The following is a 15,566-nucleotide window of genomic DNA, read 5'->3' as shown; positions in this document are numbered from 1 at the left end:
GCCGGCAAGCTTCCTCCTCTAGAATAGCTGTCATAGGACTGGGTGGGGAGCTGGATCAGTGGGTAAGTGCTGACCACACAAGCATGAGGACCTGAGCTTAGATCCTGATTGAGTGACGGGTGTGTGCGGTGGCCCACCTTCAATTCCAGCCTGGGAAGCCTGGCTGTCCCCAGAGGAACTTGGTGAGGCCGGCTGAGCCATGTCAGCAAGGTCTGGTTTGATTGAGAGACCCTGCCTCAGTAGACATGGTGGAAGACCGAGGATGATTCTTAACATCAACCTCAGACTTCCACATGTACACATGTACCCACACATGTGCCCACATACACACACACACACACACACACATGTTACAGTATTTTGTATCCTACAAAGCAAATAACTGATACAGAGAGACTGAAACATACTTTAAAGCTGCCAGCACTTTGCCGGGCTGAGTCTGCACTGATTCTAATCTACTCGTAAACTAAACAAACTACTCTAAACCCTATAACATACATATATTCCAAACACTTGCCACTATGACCCCTGGGCCGGTCCGCGTTCAGTTCCCACCATCCTCCTCCAACCGTCCAGAAAAATCCCTCTCTCCTCAACTGTCAAACTTTTCTCCTGTCTTCCAGGAAGTCCTGCCTTCCACTTCCTGTCCTTCTGCCCAGCTGATTGGCTAAACAGCGCTTTATTGCTGATTGATACATTCACTTAGCATTCCTACACACATACACACACACACACACACACACACACGCGTGTGCGCGCGCGTGCGTGCGCATGCACACAGAAAGAGAAAAACACTATCCAGACTGCACGTGGTGTTGCAGGACTGTCCCCCTGGCATGTGAGAGGCTGAGGAGGAAGGATTGTGGATTTGAGGCTAGCCTGGTCTACTTACTGAAGACCTGTTAAAAGGAAGGCATGGAAGGGAGGAAAGGAAGAAGAGAGAGGGGTAGGAAGAAAGGAGGGAAGAAAGGATTTTAAGCAGGCTGGTTGGGGACGGCATCTCTGAGAGGTCACATTGGAGCCACGACCTGGAGGAGATACTCATGGGTCCTGTGGATACCCGGGGGATGGTTTTCCAGGTAGAAGCAACAGCGTATGTAAAGGACCTGGGGGCAGGACCATGTCCTGCAGGTTTGAGGAAGAGTGTGTAGCTGGCTGAGTGAGTGAGGAGAGGATGAGGGATGGTGATGGGGCCAGTTCATGCAGGGCTATGTGGTCCTCAAGTTGAGGAAGGTGGGAGCCTTTGAGGTTTGTGGAGAGGATCATACCCTAGTGCTCATGGGTGCCCTGTGGCTGTGTATAAGATATGGTACTGCTACCCAACACCCTGTCACTTCAATCGTTCCTGGCCCTCCACCCCTTTTCCAGGGCTCCCCAGGTGAGCGTGGTCCTGTGGGCCCCTCTGGTGGCATTGGACTTCCTGGCCAGAGTGGTGGACAAGGCCCTGTTGGTCCTGTTGGCGAGAAGGGTTCCCCGGTAAGTGTCTGTTGGCTGACTTTTTCTGGGAGAGATGTGAGCAAGCATCTACTTACTTCAGATAGGACATCAACAGCTGACAAAAGAACTATTTCTGTGGGCTGGAGAGATGATGACTCAAAGGATAAGAGCACTTACTGCTATTGCAGAGTACCTGAGATCAGTTTCCTGCATCCACATTTGGTAGGCTCACATTTGCGTGTAACTCTAGCTCCAGGTGATAGATCAGTCACCCTCTTCTGGTCTCCATGAGAAATTGCACTCACGTGCACATGCTCACCTATTCACATATACATACATATGTACATAATTAAAAAGAAAATTAAAAATTAAAAAAATCGCTTCTTAAAATTATCATTCCCAAGTCCAGCTTAATGAAGCTGTGAGTTTATTGGGATTACTTACAAGACCATGGGTGAGGAGTGACTGACAAAACAAGGCTGACTTAAAGGAAGCTGTGTCACTGAATGCCATGCCAGCCTGGCTCATGGCTCAGAAGAGCTGCATCCCTGGAGCTCCCTGTACAACTTGCAGGCAGCTTGACAGGCCAAAGACTCTCTCCCCAGTAGTTGTTAACTGTTTCTGCAGTCTTGAGGAGGAGGCCTGGTGAATGCTGTAAGTTTCAGGAATTTTATGAGACTTGCAGGTTGTTTATATCCCGAGCTTTAAGAAGCTCTCTTTAGGGGGGATAGTTTCAATTTTACAGTTCACTTATTGTGTGAGGGTGTCAAATCCCCTGGAACTGACATTATAGACCGTCGTGAGCTGCTATGTGGGAGCTCAGAATTGAACCCAGGTCCTCTGGAAGAGCAGCTAGTGCTCTTAACTGTCGAGCCATCTCCCCAGCCCTGGCTTCAATTTTCAAAATGGTGCTACACAGATGGTTTCTTCTGCGCCTCCTTTTTCTAACATCTCTCTTCCTTTCACCATCAGGGAGAACGGGGTACTCCTGGTCCCACTGGCAAAGACGGTATTCCAGGACCCCCAGGCCTTCAGGGGCCCTCTGGGGCTGCAGGGCCTTCTGGTGAGGACGGAGACAAGGTGAGAGGACCAGGGAGAGGGACAGCCTCGGGAGAGGATGAGTCTGATGGGGGCTGGAGTTTCCTAATGGGTTTGTCCTGCAGGGGGAAGTAGGCATGCCTGGTCACAAAGGAAACAAAGGAGATAAAGGAGATGCGGTGAGTGGGGACTTCAGGGAGGGTGTGGCGCTCATGGGTGGGCGGCTCTCTGCCTCACTCAGCCCAGTCTTGGCACCTAGCACTGTTAGAGCCCTAAACACACAGGAGAATAAGAGAGACTTCTCTAGGGCTGGTGGGACGGCTCAGTGGATAAAGGCTTGCCAATAAACCCAGTGACATGAATTTCATCCCCAGCGCCTTCCTGATGGAAGAAAACAATTCACTCCCCTCAGTTACTACATAAATGCATACATACATGCAAAATACACAAATGTAATAAAAATTTATGGAAAGGCCCCTCTTGGCTTAAAAATCCCCCATCCCTCCATGGTGAGAATCTACCTTGGCCTGAGGCCAGCAGCTTTCCCCTCAGAACTTAAGCTCCCGTTCCCAGGGCCAGCAGGTTCCACTCCATCCCAGGGAGAGTTTTGTCTGTTTGTTTGTTCAGATGAAAGAGTTCACGTAACCTAGGCTGGTCCCAACCTCACTCTGCAGCTGAGGCTGATCTTGACTCCTGATCCTGCGTATGGGATCACAGGCGTGCACCACCACGCTCAGCTCTGACAGAATTTCCTGTTTTGTTTCCCCATTCAGGGCCCACCCGGACCAACAGGGATAAGGGGTCCAGCGGGCCATCCAGGCCTCCCGGTGAGTGCTCCCAACTTGGTGTCTATATCCTGGGTCCTTGAAGGGAAGACAGTATGCCACTCTCCTGATTAAAATCCCAGCACCCTTACCCAGCCCTGGTCTTTCCTCAGTGCCAACACCTGCGATGAACCCAAATTCAACCGGTACTTCCGGCTGACAGCTTTGATCTTCATCCAACTCAAATACCCAAATTAAGCAAATCCTAGCTTCCTCTATCCTTGCTCTTACCATCTTCTGCAACCAGCCCTGCCTGCTCCAATGCTGCCTTCAAATGGGAATCCGAAGTTTGAATTCAACTCCAGCCTTGCCTTAGTTAATTTTCAGTTACTGTTGCGAAATCACTGAAGCTAAATGATTTGGGTGACTCACGGCTCTGGAGGGTGGGAGGTCCCTAATGGTGGTGCTGGCCTCTGGCCAGGGTCTTCTTACTTTATTATAATATAGTGTGCCAATAGCAAGTATGTAAGCTTGGGTCTTATAAAGCCACTAATACCCCACTGTGGGGCTCATGACTGCATCTTATATACTAAGTACTTTTTTAAGGCCCTGCCTCCAAATGCTATCAACAAATGAACTCGGAAGGAGGCGGGAGGTGTGATTTAGTTGGCAGAGTGCTTGCCTATCCCGCACAAAGTCCTGGGTTCCAACCCTAGCCCTCCATAGTGAAGGCATAGGAGTCCATGCCTGTCACCCAGCACTGGGGAAGCGGAAGCAGCAAGATCATCCCTCGTTACAAAATAAATTTGTTGTCAGCCTTGACTCCATGACAGCCTGCCTCAAGACAACATGTGAATTCTGGGATCAAGGTTCTAACACAGGAACTTTTGAGTGTTGTTGGTTGAGTTGGCTGATCCAAGGCTTTCTGCGAGGTCCTGACAATGTGTAGAAAGAATGTAGCTCCTCCTTTAAACCAGGAACATGGTTGGCAGAGCTGGCAGTGGCTTGGGACCTGAGACTTGAGGGAGTTGTGGCTTTGGATCCTGAGAATCCAACTCTTCCCACCCTAAGGGGCTGTGGTTGTTAATTCCAACGCTTCTGTGTGCTGGTCTCTGATGCCCCAGAGACATCCGGTGCCCCCTTCTGCAACATCAACCTTTTATCTTCTTTAGACTTTGTTCTGTGTGTGATTTTTCTTGACCTTGTCCCATTTTCCATCTCAGAAAAAAAAAAAAACCTGCATATGAGATGTTATATTTCTTAATATGCTTGCTTAGCATAAGACATAGCTGTGTAAGACCCCAACCCCAGTTCTCTGTCTTCTTTACCGTCTCATCGCCTGGCCACCTCCCTTTTAGGAGACCTATCCCTGAAGAAAGACCTGATGGTCCAGGTCACAGTATCACCAAACCATATGAGGTCATAACTTCCAACCTAGCCCTAGAGTCCATCTCAACCATCTACAAATCCTGCTCACAACTTTACCCAAGCCACAGCCCTGACTCAGCATGTGTCATTAACTCAAAATGTCACCTGAGCCCCACATCAAACTAAAATCTGACTCTCATCAAAGTTGACCCTATCCCCTGTCCCCAGTCCCAACCTTTGACTCTGTCTACAACCTTTGATCTGGACGCCAACTTGTTTGTCCCCATCTTCTTCACAGGGTGCTGATGGGGCTCAGGGTCGCCGGGGACCCCCTGGGCTCTTTGGGCAGAAGGGAGATGACGGAGTCCGAGGTTTTGTAGGTGTGATTGGTCCTCCAGGCCTGCAGGTAGGTGTGTGAGTTTGGAGGTGCCACCTTTTCATCCCCTTACCATGGGCTCGAATCTTTATTGTGTTTTGTGTGTGTGTGTGTGTGTGTGTGTGTGTGTGTGTGTGTGTTGCTATTCCTGTGTCTTAGTGATTTATAAGGATAAAAACTCAAAGGGCCAGATGTAATGGTGGACGCCTTTAGTCCCAGAACTCAAGAGGCAGAAGCAGGTGGATCTCTGTTAGTTAGAGGCCAACCTGGTGTTTGTAGCGAGTTCTAGGGCAGCAAGGGCTACACAGTGAGACTGTAGCTCAAAACATGAGGGTTGGCATGTATGCAAATATGCATGTGCATGCGGAGGAGGAAGGTTGGCATGTATGCTTGTGCATGTGGAGAGGGAGATTTGACACTGAGTGTTTTCCTCTATTGTTTGCCAACTAATATTTTTTAATATTTATTTTATTTTGTTTTTGGGGGGGATGGTTCAAGATAAGGTTTCTCTGTGTAGCCTTGGCTGTCCTGAACTCACTTTGTAGACCAGGCTGGCCTCGAACTCACAGTGATCCACCTGCCTCTGCCTCCCAAGTGCTGGAATTACAGGCGTGTGCCACTATGCCCAGCTTACTCGGCATTTTTAAACATTTATTGTGCGTGTGTGTGTGTGTGTGTGTGTGTGTGTATGTGTGTGTGTACTCACATGTTCATTTCATGTGTGTGGAAGTCAGGAGACAACTTGCAGGAGTGGCTTCTCTCCTTCCTCCATGTGAGTCCCAGGGATCAGGCTCAGGCCACCAACTTTTGTGGCAAGCACCTTTACCCATTAAGCCATTTCAACGGCCCTCTTTGCCTTATTTTTGAGGCTATGTCTCCCACTAAATCTGGAGCTCCTTGATTTGGTCACTGGCCACCTCTTGTCACTGCCTCCCAGGGCTGGGGTCACAGGCAAGCAGGGTTTTAGGATCCAGATTCAAGTCCTCACACTTGTATAGGAGGCGCTTAACCAAATGGGCCCTCTCACCACCATTTGTACTACATTTGACTTTTTATTTCACAGGGGCTGCCGGGCCCTCCTGGGGAAAAGGGCGATGTGGGAGATGTGGGATCCATGGTATGAACTCCCAGGGGGGATATGGGAGGTGGGGGGATGGGAGTGACCACTGGTCCATCTGGGAGCTCACGGGGTACACTGTCATCTAATGGGTCACACACATCTTACAGGTTCTTTGGTTCTTCCACAGGGTCCCCATGGAGCTCCAGGCCCTCGGGGTCCTCCTGGGCCCAGTGGATCAGAGGTGAGAATTCTGGGATGGGCAGAATGTCTCTATGGGTCTGCTGAACTTCTAGGGACTCACATTCCCCTCACTGTCTCTCCAGGGCCCTCCAGGGCTGCCTGGAGGAGTAGGCCAGCCTGGTGCTGTGGGTGAGAAGGTAAGGAGAGAGTTTGAACTTGCCCAGGATGGAGGGTACAAGGCCTGTCCCTATTGGCTATAGCTGTTTGGGGACCCTCCGTCCTTCCTGTCAGTGAGAAGATCTCTTTCTATTTTCTTTGCCTCTCGCAGGGTGAGCCAGGAGATGCTGGAGATGCTGGACCCCCAGGAATTCCTGGCATCCCCGTGAGTCTCTATAGAGCGTTGCCCCTGTGCCCACCACAGGGACTGCAGACCTCAAGCAGGTCTTGCTGTCATGACCCCCAGGCAGTCCTTAGAGCTTCCCTGACCCCAGACCAATTGTCTTGATGAAAGATGCTCCCCCAGGAAGATCGGAGATGCTTTGTAGATTCCCACAAGTTGCCCTCTGCACAAGGGTGCAGGGCTGAGGAGACAGCTAGGGGTTTAAATCCAAGCAACAAGCCTTGAGTTGAGGGTAAAGCTGCCCAAGAGGGGACCATTTTCTAATGCACCCGGAGACAGCACATGGGCTAGGACAGACTAATAATAGGTGACTTGGCTAGCATCCCTGACTCAGCAGGTTCTAGTTCCCTGTGACCTCTGACACTTGGGTTTACCTAGGCTACCCGACTCCGTGTGTGTGTGTGTGTGTGTGTCTGCGCGCGCACGCGTGCATGGGTGTGTGCTTGTGTGATGTGACTGCAGTGCTCACAGAGGCTAGAAGATAGCATTGGATTCTCCTGGAGCTGGAGTTACAGGTGGTTGTGAGCTGCCTAATGTGGGTGCTTGGAGCTGACTTTGGGTCCTATATAAGAGCAGTATGTGTGGGCCTGGAGAGACGGCTCAGAGATTAAGAGCACTGACTGCTCTTCCAAAGGTCATGAGTTCAATTCCCAGCACCCACATGGTGGCTCACAACCATCTATAATAAGATCTGGTGCCCTCTTCTGGCCTGCAGGCAGAATACAGTATACATTTAAAAAAAAAAAAAAGTATGTGTTGGGCGCAGGGTCACACGCCTGAAATCCTAGCACTCAGGAGGCAGAGGCAGGCAGATCTTGGTGAATTTGAGGCCAGCCTGGTCTACAAAGCAAATCCAGAAAGGCCAAGGCTACACAGAGAAATCCTGTCTCAAAAATTAAAACAATTTAAAAAGAAAGAAAAAAAAAAAAAAAAAAAAAGAAAGAGTAGTTTGTGCTCTTAATCACTTTCTAGCCCTGTTCATCTTTTAAAAATATATTTATTACTGTGTGTGAGAGAGAGTGGCACATGTGTGGAGGTCAGAGGACAACTTTGGAAGTCAGTTCTCTTCTACCATAGGGCTCTGGGGATTGAAGCCAGGTTGTCAGGCTCCCAAGGCAAGTGCCCTTATCCAAGGTGCACTCATCTTGTTCCCCAAAGAGACTGTGCCACTCTGACCTTTGACTTCTGGCCTCTGTTTCCACAAAGGGGCCCAAAGGTGAAATTGGTGAAAAGGGGGATTCGGGTCCATCAGGGGCTGCTGGACCTCCAGGCAAGAAGGGACCCCCTGGAGAGGACGGATCTAAGGGGAACATGGTAAGTCCTGGGAGGAGAGAGCAGAGGATGTGGGGCCTTTGTTATATTAAAACCTGATCCCTGTGAGAGGCCAGAGATAATCTCCTCCCCTCCCCCTTCCTCCCCCTCCTCCTCTCCTCTTTCCCCTCCTCCTCCTCTTCTTCTTTCTTTTAAAATTTTATGTGTATGGGTATTTTGCCTACACATACGTCTGTGCACCACATGTGTGCCTGGTGCCTGCAGAGATCGGAAGAGAATATTGGATCCTCTGGAATTAGAGTTACAGATGGGTGTAAGTCATCATAGGGGTGCCAGGAACAGAACCCTGCTCCTCTGGAAGAGCAGCCAGTGCTCTCAACCATGGAGCTGTCTCTTCAGCCCCACTGCTTTCTATTTTCTAATTCTCTGAGCCACTCAGATAAAGACTGAGCAGATAGATTGAACAATAACTGAATGAGACGCGGGAGGGAAATGGAGCCCTCCCTCGGGGCCCCACGCCTAGCCTCTTAGGAACGCAGCAAACACTTTACTACCTGAATATAAAATCCCAGCCCTTCATTTTGTGTTTTGTTTGTGTGACATGTACCCTGTAGCTGGTCTGAGGGCACTATCCAGTGTGTGAGGGGGTGACTTCTCACTCAGTGAGATGTGATCAGCAACCAGCTTTTATTCTAGGGTCCCACAGGACTCCCTGGAGATCTAGGACCCCCAGGAGACCCTGGAGTTCCGGTGGGTATAAACTCTCCCTGTAGCCCAGCCCTAAACGTCTCTCCAGATACCCCGTGGCCCCTAAACCTGGACAAGCTAAGAGGAGTGAAGGACTCTCTCCCTTCCAACCTCATCCTCATCTCACCTATCCCAAGACTCTCCCCCTGTCTCTCCTTCCTAGGGTATGGATGGCATCACAGGGGAGAAGGGAAATGCTGGTGATGTTGGGGGACCGGTGAGTGGGGAGCAAAGGGGTGTAGTACTTGGGAATGGCATAGAGCTGGTGATGGGAGAGTGGGGTACCTAAGGCATCCGCATGGGCCCCTGTGGTGTCTCTGACCCCATGGTTGTGAGTGGTTGGGGGGGGGTGGATGGTGCTGGGTGCTGTCTATGGGACTGTCTTCAGCTGTGAAAGGATACTGCAGCTACTCTTGACTAAACAGGGGCCACCTGGAGCCTCAGGGGAACCTGGTGCCCGTGGACTCCCTGGCAAGAGGGTGAGTGATATCTACTGCCTGAGGGTCTCATGTCAACCTCTTCTTTGGCAGTTCAATACCTTACTTTCCACACATACCTTCCTCTTCTTATAATTCTATTTGTTTACTTATTTACTCTGTGTGTGTGTGTGTGTGTGTGTGTGTGTGTGTGTGTGTGTGTGTGTGAGATGTGGTACAAAGCGATTTATAGAGATCAAAGGACACTTTGTGGGAGTCTGTTCTCTCTACCACGTGGGTCTCAGGCAAGGTCCTTTATCTGCTAGGCCAACTTGCCATCCCCCACACCCCGCTTTTGACATAAACCTGAATGCTCCACACTGGCCCTCATGACCCTCACACTTTCCCTCCTCAGGGTTCCCCTGGCCGCATGGGTCCAGAAGGCAGAGAGGGAGAGAAAGGCACCAAGGTGAGCACCCACCTAGGGATGGGCGCTGTGATGCCTGACCAGAAGGCCTGCACCTCCCCTGAGGTTTCAGTGGTCAGCAAGTGGTCCCTTGAGACTGCTTTCACCACCCCCATCCATTTCAGGGAGATGCCGGTCCTGATGGGCCCCCAGGCAGGACAGGCCCCACTGGGGCTCGAGGGCCCCCTGGACGGATTGGGCCTGATGGTCTTCCGGGGATCCCTGGCCCTGTGGTAAGTGATATGAAAATGGGGAGGGAGCAGCACGGATGGGGCTTCTAGCTTGGGACCTCATCACAGTTGAGGAGCCAACATTGGGGGACAATGGAATGTCCCCACTGGGTGCTGGTAGAGGCCAGACACCTCTGCTCTGTCTCCTCCTCAGGGTGAACCAGGCCTCCTGGGACCTCCTGGGCAGATAGGCCCTCCAGGGCCCCTGGTAAGAGACTTCTCTACCCCTGTTGTCACAGCTCTGAAAGCCACAGTAGGCATCCAGGGACATTGAGTGGGCAGTGGAGCTGGTGCTACAGGGTGGCCTCTTGCTGCCATCCACCTGTCCATACTGACTACCCTTGTAACTTATTGGGAACCCACCTTCATGATCTGCACTGACCCCACACGCTAAGCCTTCACACTGACGGCCTATACTCACCTTCTACAACAGCCCCCATCTTGGTAGTCTACATCAACCCTTATCTTGATGGTCTATGCTGACCCCCATCTTGAGGGTTTACACTGGCCACGCCCACTGGTCCTGACCCCTGGCATCCTCAACCATCCTTCCTCACACCCCGACTTTTCTCACTCCTCCTCCTGTCCCCTGACTGTTCAGTGGCCCCAGCTTTGGTCATTCACATTTGAAAACCGGCTGGCTGGTTCCCTGAGATACATCCCCACCCCCCACCTTTCAAGGAATCATAAGCTGAACTTTATCTTTTCCCAGGGCCCACCTGGCCTCCCAGGGCTGAAGGGAGATGCTGGCCTCAAGGGGGAGAAGGTAAGTCTGCCTCCCTCTCTTGGTCCCCATGTCTCCTGCCCTGGCTGGGAGGCTGGGAGAATTGAGCACTTCCTGGCCCCCATCCCAACTCATTCCTTCCAAGGCTCCAGAAGAAAAAAAAATCCCAACATGTCTGTCTCGACTGCCTTTCTCTTTCAGGGCCACATTGGGTTGATAGGCCTCATCGGTCCCCCAGGGGAGGCTGGTGAGAAAGGTGATCAAGGGTTGCCAGGTGTGCAGGGCCCTCCAGGCCCCCAGGGAGACACTGTGAGTGTGTGCCCTGTCTGGGAGTGGTTTGAAGGGTGAGGGATTTAGAATGGGGGGAGGGCTGTGTTAGGGGAGGGGGGCCTGCAATGGACTGTCATGTAAGAAGCTACATCCGGGTACTTGGGGGCCTTCTAGAGGAGTTGGGAGTTTGTGTATGGCTTCAGGGATGCTTTGGAGTGTGTAGAAAGACTTCTGGGAGGTGTTTGGGTAATAGGCCTGGGCCTTATTAAGGCTGACCCCAATGTCTCTTTTCTAGGGTCTTCCTGGTCCTGTTGGCTCATTAGGTCACCCCGGGCCCCCAGGTGTGTCGGTGAGTGTGGGTATATTGGTGGGATGGGGAGGGCACCATGACAGATGGTGTTGGGACCCCAGTATTCCCTATCTCTTCCCACAGGGCCCTCTGGGAGAGAAGGGCTCCAAGGGGTCCCCGGTGAGTGACACTGGCCCCTAGACCTGCACGCCCCAGCTACCCACCCCTTTCTGCCTCACCCTCTCAGCCTCCTTCCTTTCTTCATTCATTCTCTCACCCTGTGTTCAGCACCTATTGCTGCATTCCTGGAATCTGAGGTGCTGTGCGTTGTGTGTGTTGGTGGCGGCGGGGGGTGGGGGGGGTAGGTGATCTGTGTAAACTAGCTCTGCTGAATACGTTGTGGCTTCAGGAGACTCTATTGGTTTCAGAAGATAAGGGAAGGAAATACACAGCTTAGGTTTTATTTAGCACAGGACAGTGAGAGCCTCTTCTGGGGCCCCGTGTGTGCACATGTATGTGAATGTATGGACACATGTGTACATGTGTGTGCCCTGCTCTGGGCAGGGAGAAAAATGTTCAAAGGGGGTTGGTTTAGAGGAGGAAGACAGGTCAGGAATGATGGGACTGTGTTGGGGAAAGTGGGGGCCTGTAATGGGGATTTTAATGTGGATGTCTTTGTCTGGAGGCTTGGGGGGCAACTATAAGAGTGCATGTGCATATTTATATGTATGCATAGTTGTATATGCATGTACTAGCATGTGTATGTGTGTGCATATGTGTGGCTGTGTATGCACACACGTATGTGCAGGTAAAACTATATGTTGAGATGTGTGTGTGTGCATGTATTTGTGCATATATGTGTGTGTGTGTATGTGTGTGTGTGCATGTTGCACATGCATGTGTTTGTGTTGGTAGAACCAAGTCTCCACAGACAGGATTCATTTCAAAGTGACCTTTCCCATAGGGATCTCTTGGTCCTCGTGGAGACCCTGGACCAGCGGGTCCTCCTGGCCCCCCGGTGAGTTCCCAGAGTCTGGAGGAGGGCAGGAATCAGGCTTGGGGTGTTGCTATTGGGCTTCCCAGAGCCCAGCTCAGTCCTCCAGTCTGTGGCTCACAAACACAGTTTCTTGAAAGCCGTGGAAGGAGTGCAGTACAGTGGGCGGCTGTGTCCACCTATCATTCCAACACTGGGGACGTGAAAGCAAGATGATCGGGGCTTCAGGGCTATCCTCAGCTACATAGTGAGTTTGAGGCTAGCCTGGTGTACATGAGACCCTGCCTCAAAACAAACAAATGGGGCTGGAGAGATGGCTCAGAGGTTAAGAGCACTGGATACCTCTTCCAAAGGTCCTGAGTTCAATTCCCAGCAACCACATAGTGACTCACAACCGTCTATAATGAGATGTGGTGCCCTCTTCTGGTGTTAATGTGTACGTAGGTAGAACACTGTATAATAAATAAATAAATAAACAAATCTTTATTTATTTATTTTTTTAACAAATCTTTAAAAACAAACAAATAAACAAACAAATGCCCCCCCCAAAACATTCAATGGCAGTCTGGGCTTGGGGGCTGTAGTAGTCCCAGTGGCGCCATCTGTGGGCTCTGACCTGGGCTTCTCTCTCAAGTCTGTCTGCTCCGGTCCATCGCTCCCTCAATGCATCTCCATCTTCTTGCCCATCTCTGTCTCAATGTTTGTTGCACTTCTTTCATCCTGTACCCCCTTCCTTCCCCCTGCCACCTCCCTCTCCTTGCTCCTCTCCTTCCTCTTCTGAATCTCTCTGCCTGCCCTGGTCATCTTCTTCTCTGCCCATCTCTCTGATTCTTCCTCTCCTTTGGTCCTGTTCCGGTGTGAGTCCAGGGTCCCCCTGCTGAGCTTCACGGCCTGCGCAGACGCCGACGCCGCTCAGTGTTGGACACTGTGGAAAGTGGCCTGGAGGAGGTGGTGGCCTCACTCAATTCGCTGAGCTTGGAGCTGGACCAGTTGCAGCGGCCTCGGGGCACAGCTGAGCACCCAGGCCTCATATGCCACGAGCTCCACCGCAGCCACCCACACCTGCCAGATGGTGAGGTCTAGGCGCCCCCCTCTATGTCCCCGGGAAGGGCAAGTGAGCGTTGAGCACCCACACACCCACTGATCCACTGGGTCTGGCTCTTCGGTAGGAGAATACTGGATTGACCCCAATCAGGGCTGTGCACAGGATGCCATCAAGGTTTTCTGCAATTTCACTGCAGGAGGTGAAACTTGTCTCTATCCAGACAAGAAGTTTGAGATGGTGAGTGACCATCTTGTCTTTTTCTCATCTCCTCCTACTTTGGCCACCTGTGAGACCTTATTCTGCCTTCAAATGACCTATATCCCTCCTGTCTATGTAGTAGAGGACCCAAATCCAAACCTTCAGGCAAGGGTGCTGCTGCCCAGCTATAGAGCACTTGCCCAGCATCTATGAGGCTCTGGGTTTCATCCCCAGAACTTGCCAAGCAGGCACAGGGGCTGGGGTAGGGTGGGCGTGGCTTGATTCTATCCCCAAAGCTCAAAGAGCACGCACAGGCCCTGGCTCCAGTCTCAAGCAGTACCAAGCCTTCTGTCTTGAGTGTGGGCAGGTCCCTGGGTTCCATCCCATCACCACAGAGAACCCTGAGAGTTGCTGCATGTGGGGGTGAGGGAGCTGTGGACCCACTCACCGGCCCCGCCCCCTCTTGCTGTGCCCTTGTCAAGGGGGCATCCACAGTCCATGACACCCAGTATGAGGAGGCAGAGGGGACTTGGGTGCCTGATGACCTTTCTCATCCTCCCTCAGGTGAAACTGGCCTCCTGGTCCAGAGAAAAGCCTGGAGGCTGGTACAGCACCTTCCGCCGAGGGAAGAAGGTGCGTTGCCAAACACTGACACGGCATGAAGATTGGTGGGGACTGGGGTGGGAATTTGGGGTGTGAGGTGGACAGGGTAGACAGATAAGGACGTGCACTTCTCTATGAGGCCCTTGAGCTTTCGGAGTTCAAGACCACCCTCAGCTACATCAGGAACTTAAGACTAGTTCAGGCTACTTGGCAGTAGGTAGAAGTGCCGGGTCTGCCATGGACTGCAGGTGGATTGAGTCTGGGAGTATGTTCCTCAGCAGGAGCGTGGGGCTGATGACGCCCTCACCCTACCTTGCCCCACTGCAGTTCTCCTATGTGGATGCTGATGGCTCCCCGGTGAATGTGGTCCAGCTGACGTTCCTGAAGTTGTTGAGTGCTGCAGCCCATCAGAGGTTCACTTACTCCTGCCAAAACTCTGTGGCCTGGCTGGAAGAATCTACCGGTGACCACAGACGCGCTATCCGCTTCCTAGGGACCAATTGGGAAGAGCTGTCCTTCAACCACACAACATCAGCTACCATCAAGGTCTCCCATGATGGCTGCCGGGTAAGACTGTGGGGCCAGGGGACTGTGGGGCTGGGATGGAGTGGGGGAATCCTCCTCACCCTCCCTCTAACTCACCTCCATGCTTTCTCATGGCCAGCTCCGGAAGGGACAGGCGAAGACCCTCTTTGACTTCAGCTCTTCTCGTGCGGGTTTTCTGCCTCTGTGGGATGTGGCTGCCATTGACTTTGGCCAGACGAACCAGAAGTTTGGCTTTGAACTTGGCCCCATCTGCTTTAGCAGCTGAATTTTGGAGGCGCGAAGGAAGTTGTAGGGAGCCTCATTTGGGGCTACTTGGTGCTGAGGCTTTGAGGCCATTCTATTTATCACCAAGGACTCTGGGTCCAGGGTTGTGTGACTGTCTAGTCTTTCGCCCTTGCAGGGGTGAGGGTGGAGAGCCCAGCTCTCTCCTTCTATTCGTCCCAGGTGGCAGAACCAACTGTCTGCTGGCTTTCTCCCCTCCATCCAACCATCCACAGCCTCCCCAGACCTCCACGCAGTGAGCTTAGAACTCAGAGCTGATGAAAGCCCCGGACCTGCCTCCCCTCCCTCCATCAGTGACTCCCTCTTCACCCTTTGGTGCTAACCCTTCCCATAGTGAAGCACTGGATTCTCCCCGACCCCTGGCTGGGACCCTCCCCTCTCACTCCTAGTCTTTCTCCAGTACAGGTAAAGCAAGATCAAAGTGGGACTTCCCGCCCCTGAGACATGCCTGCCTTCTGCTTCCTTGACCCAGCTCTGCACATGTTCCTCTCTCTACTCTGTCCCACTCCTATGTCCCCAAGTTTTCTGGGGACCAAGATGTTGGGCATATATCAGGATCCTAAATGGTGCTGCCCTGTTCATAACTGGGAACTGTATGAAAAAGGGAATGAATGGTCTATGGTCGTCTATTTAATCTGCTTCCTTCTGTAGGAAGTCTGGGATATGATGAGAGATTCCAGAAGGATCTCTCCCCTCCCCCACCCACTATGCACCCCCCCTCCCCAGGCCATAGGGCAAAATTGGCATCTCAAGAATAAACCAAGAAACTGTGCTCTTCTTTTCTTTTTCTTTTTAAAAAGTTTCATTTGTTGGGGGGGCGGCAAGAGATGGGGTGGGGTGGTGGGCCATATCACAGTATGT

At 51.8% G+C, this 15,566-nt stretch overlaps 1 protein-coding gene across 1 annotated transcript in view; it reads left to right on the top strand.

Annotated features, from left to right (window-relative positions):
• Col5a3 (collagen type V alpha 3 chain) overlaps positions 1-15,102 on the top strand; it is a 47,910-nt gene extending 32,808 nt beyond the window's left edge. Inside the window, exons 42-67 of the mRNA XM_051155963.1 lie at positions 1,369-1,476; positions 2,410-2,517; positions 2,601-2,654; positions 3,249-3,302; positions 4,906-5,013; positions 6,047-6,100; positions 6,231-6,284; positions 6,367-6,420; positions 6,552-6,605; positions 7,830-7,937; positions 8,592-8,645; positions 8,806-8,859; positions 9,068-9,121; positions 9,474-9,527; positions 9,650-9,757; positions 9,909-9,962; positions 10,467-10,520; positions 10,680-10,787; positions 11,044-11,097; positions 11,182-11,217; positions 12,002-12,055; positions 12,899-13,103; positions 13,201-13,313; positions 13,839-13,907; positions 14,205-14,444; positions 14,542-15,102. Of these exons, the coding sequence (XP_051011920.1) occupies positions 1,369-1,476; positions 2,410-2,517; positions 2,601-2,654; positions 3,249-3,302; positions 4,906-5,013; positions 6,047-6,100; positions 6,231-6,284; positions 6,367-6,420; positions 6,552-6,605; positions 7,830-7,937; positions 8,592-8,645; positions 8,806-8,859; positions 9,068-9,121; positions 9,474-9,527; positions 9,650-9,757; positions 9,909-9,962; positions 10,467-10,520; positions 10,680-10,787; positions 11,044-11,097; positions 11,182-11,217; positions 12,002-12,055; positions 12,899-13,103; positions 13,201-13,313; positions 13,839-13,907; positions 14,205-14,444; positions 14,542-14,688 (2,214 nt within the window). The 3' untranslated portion in view covers positions 14,689-15,102. The remainder of the gene's footprint in view (positions 1-1,368; positions 1,477-2,409; positions 2,518-2,600; positions 2,655-3,248; positions 3,303-4,905; positions 5,014-6,046; positions 6,101-6,230; positions 6,285-6,366; positions 6,421-6,551; positions 6,606-7,829; positions 7,938-8,591; positions 8,646-8,805; positions 8,860-9,067; positions 9,122-9,473; positions 9,528-9,649; positions 9,758-9,908; positions 9,963-10,466; positions 10,521-10,679; positions 10,788-11,043; positions 11,098-11,181; positions 11,218-12,001; positions 12,056-12,898; positions 13,104-13,200; positions 13,314-13,838; positions 13,908-14,204; positions 14,445-14,541) is intronic.
• The last annotated feature ends 464 nt before the right edge of the window (positions 15,103-15,566 follow it).

The sequence above is a fragment of the Acomys russatus genome, chromosome 14 (assembly GCF_903995435.1).
Source record: "Acomys russatus chromosome 14, mAcoRus1.1, whole genome shotgun sequence".
NCBI lineage: Eukaryota > Metazoa > Chordata > Mammalia > Rodentia > Muridae > Acomys > Acomys russatus.
The sequence above is the reverse complement of the archived record's forward strand: the minus strand, read 5'-3'. Positions and strand labels throughout refer to the sequence as shown.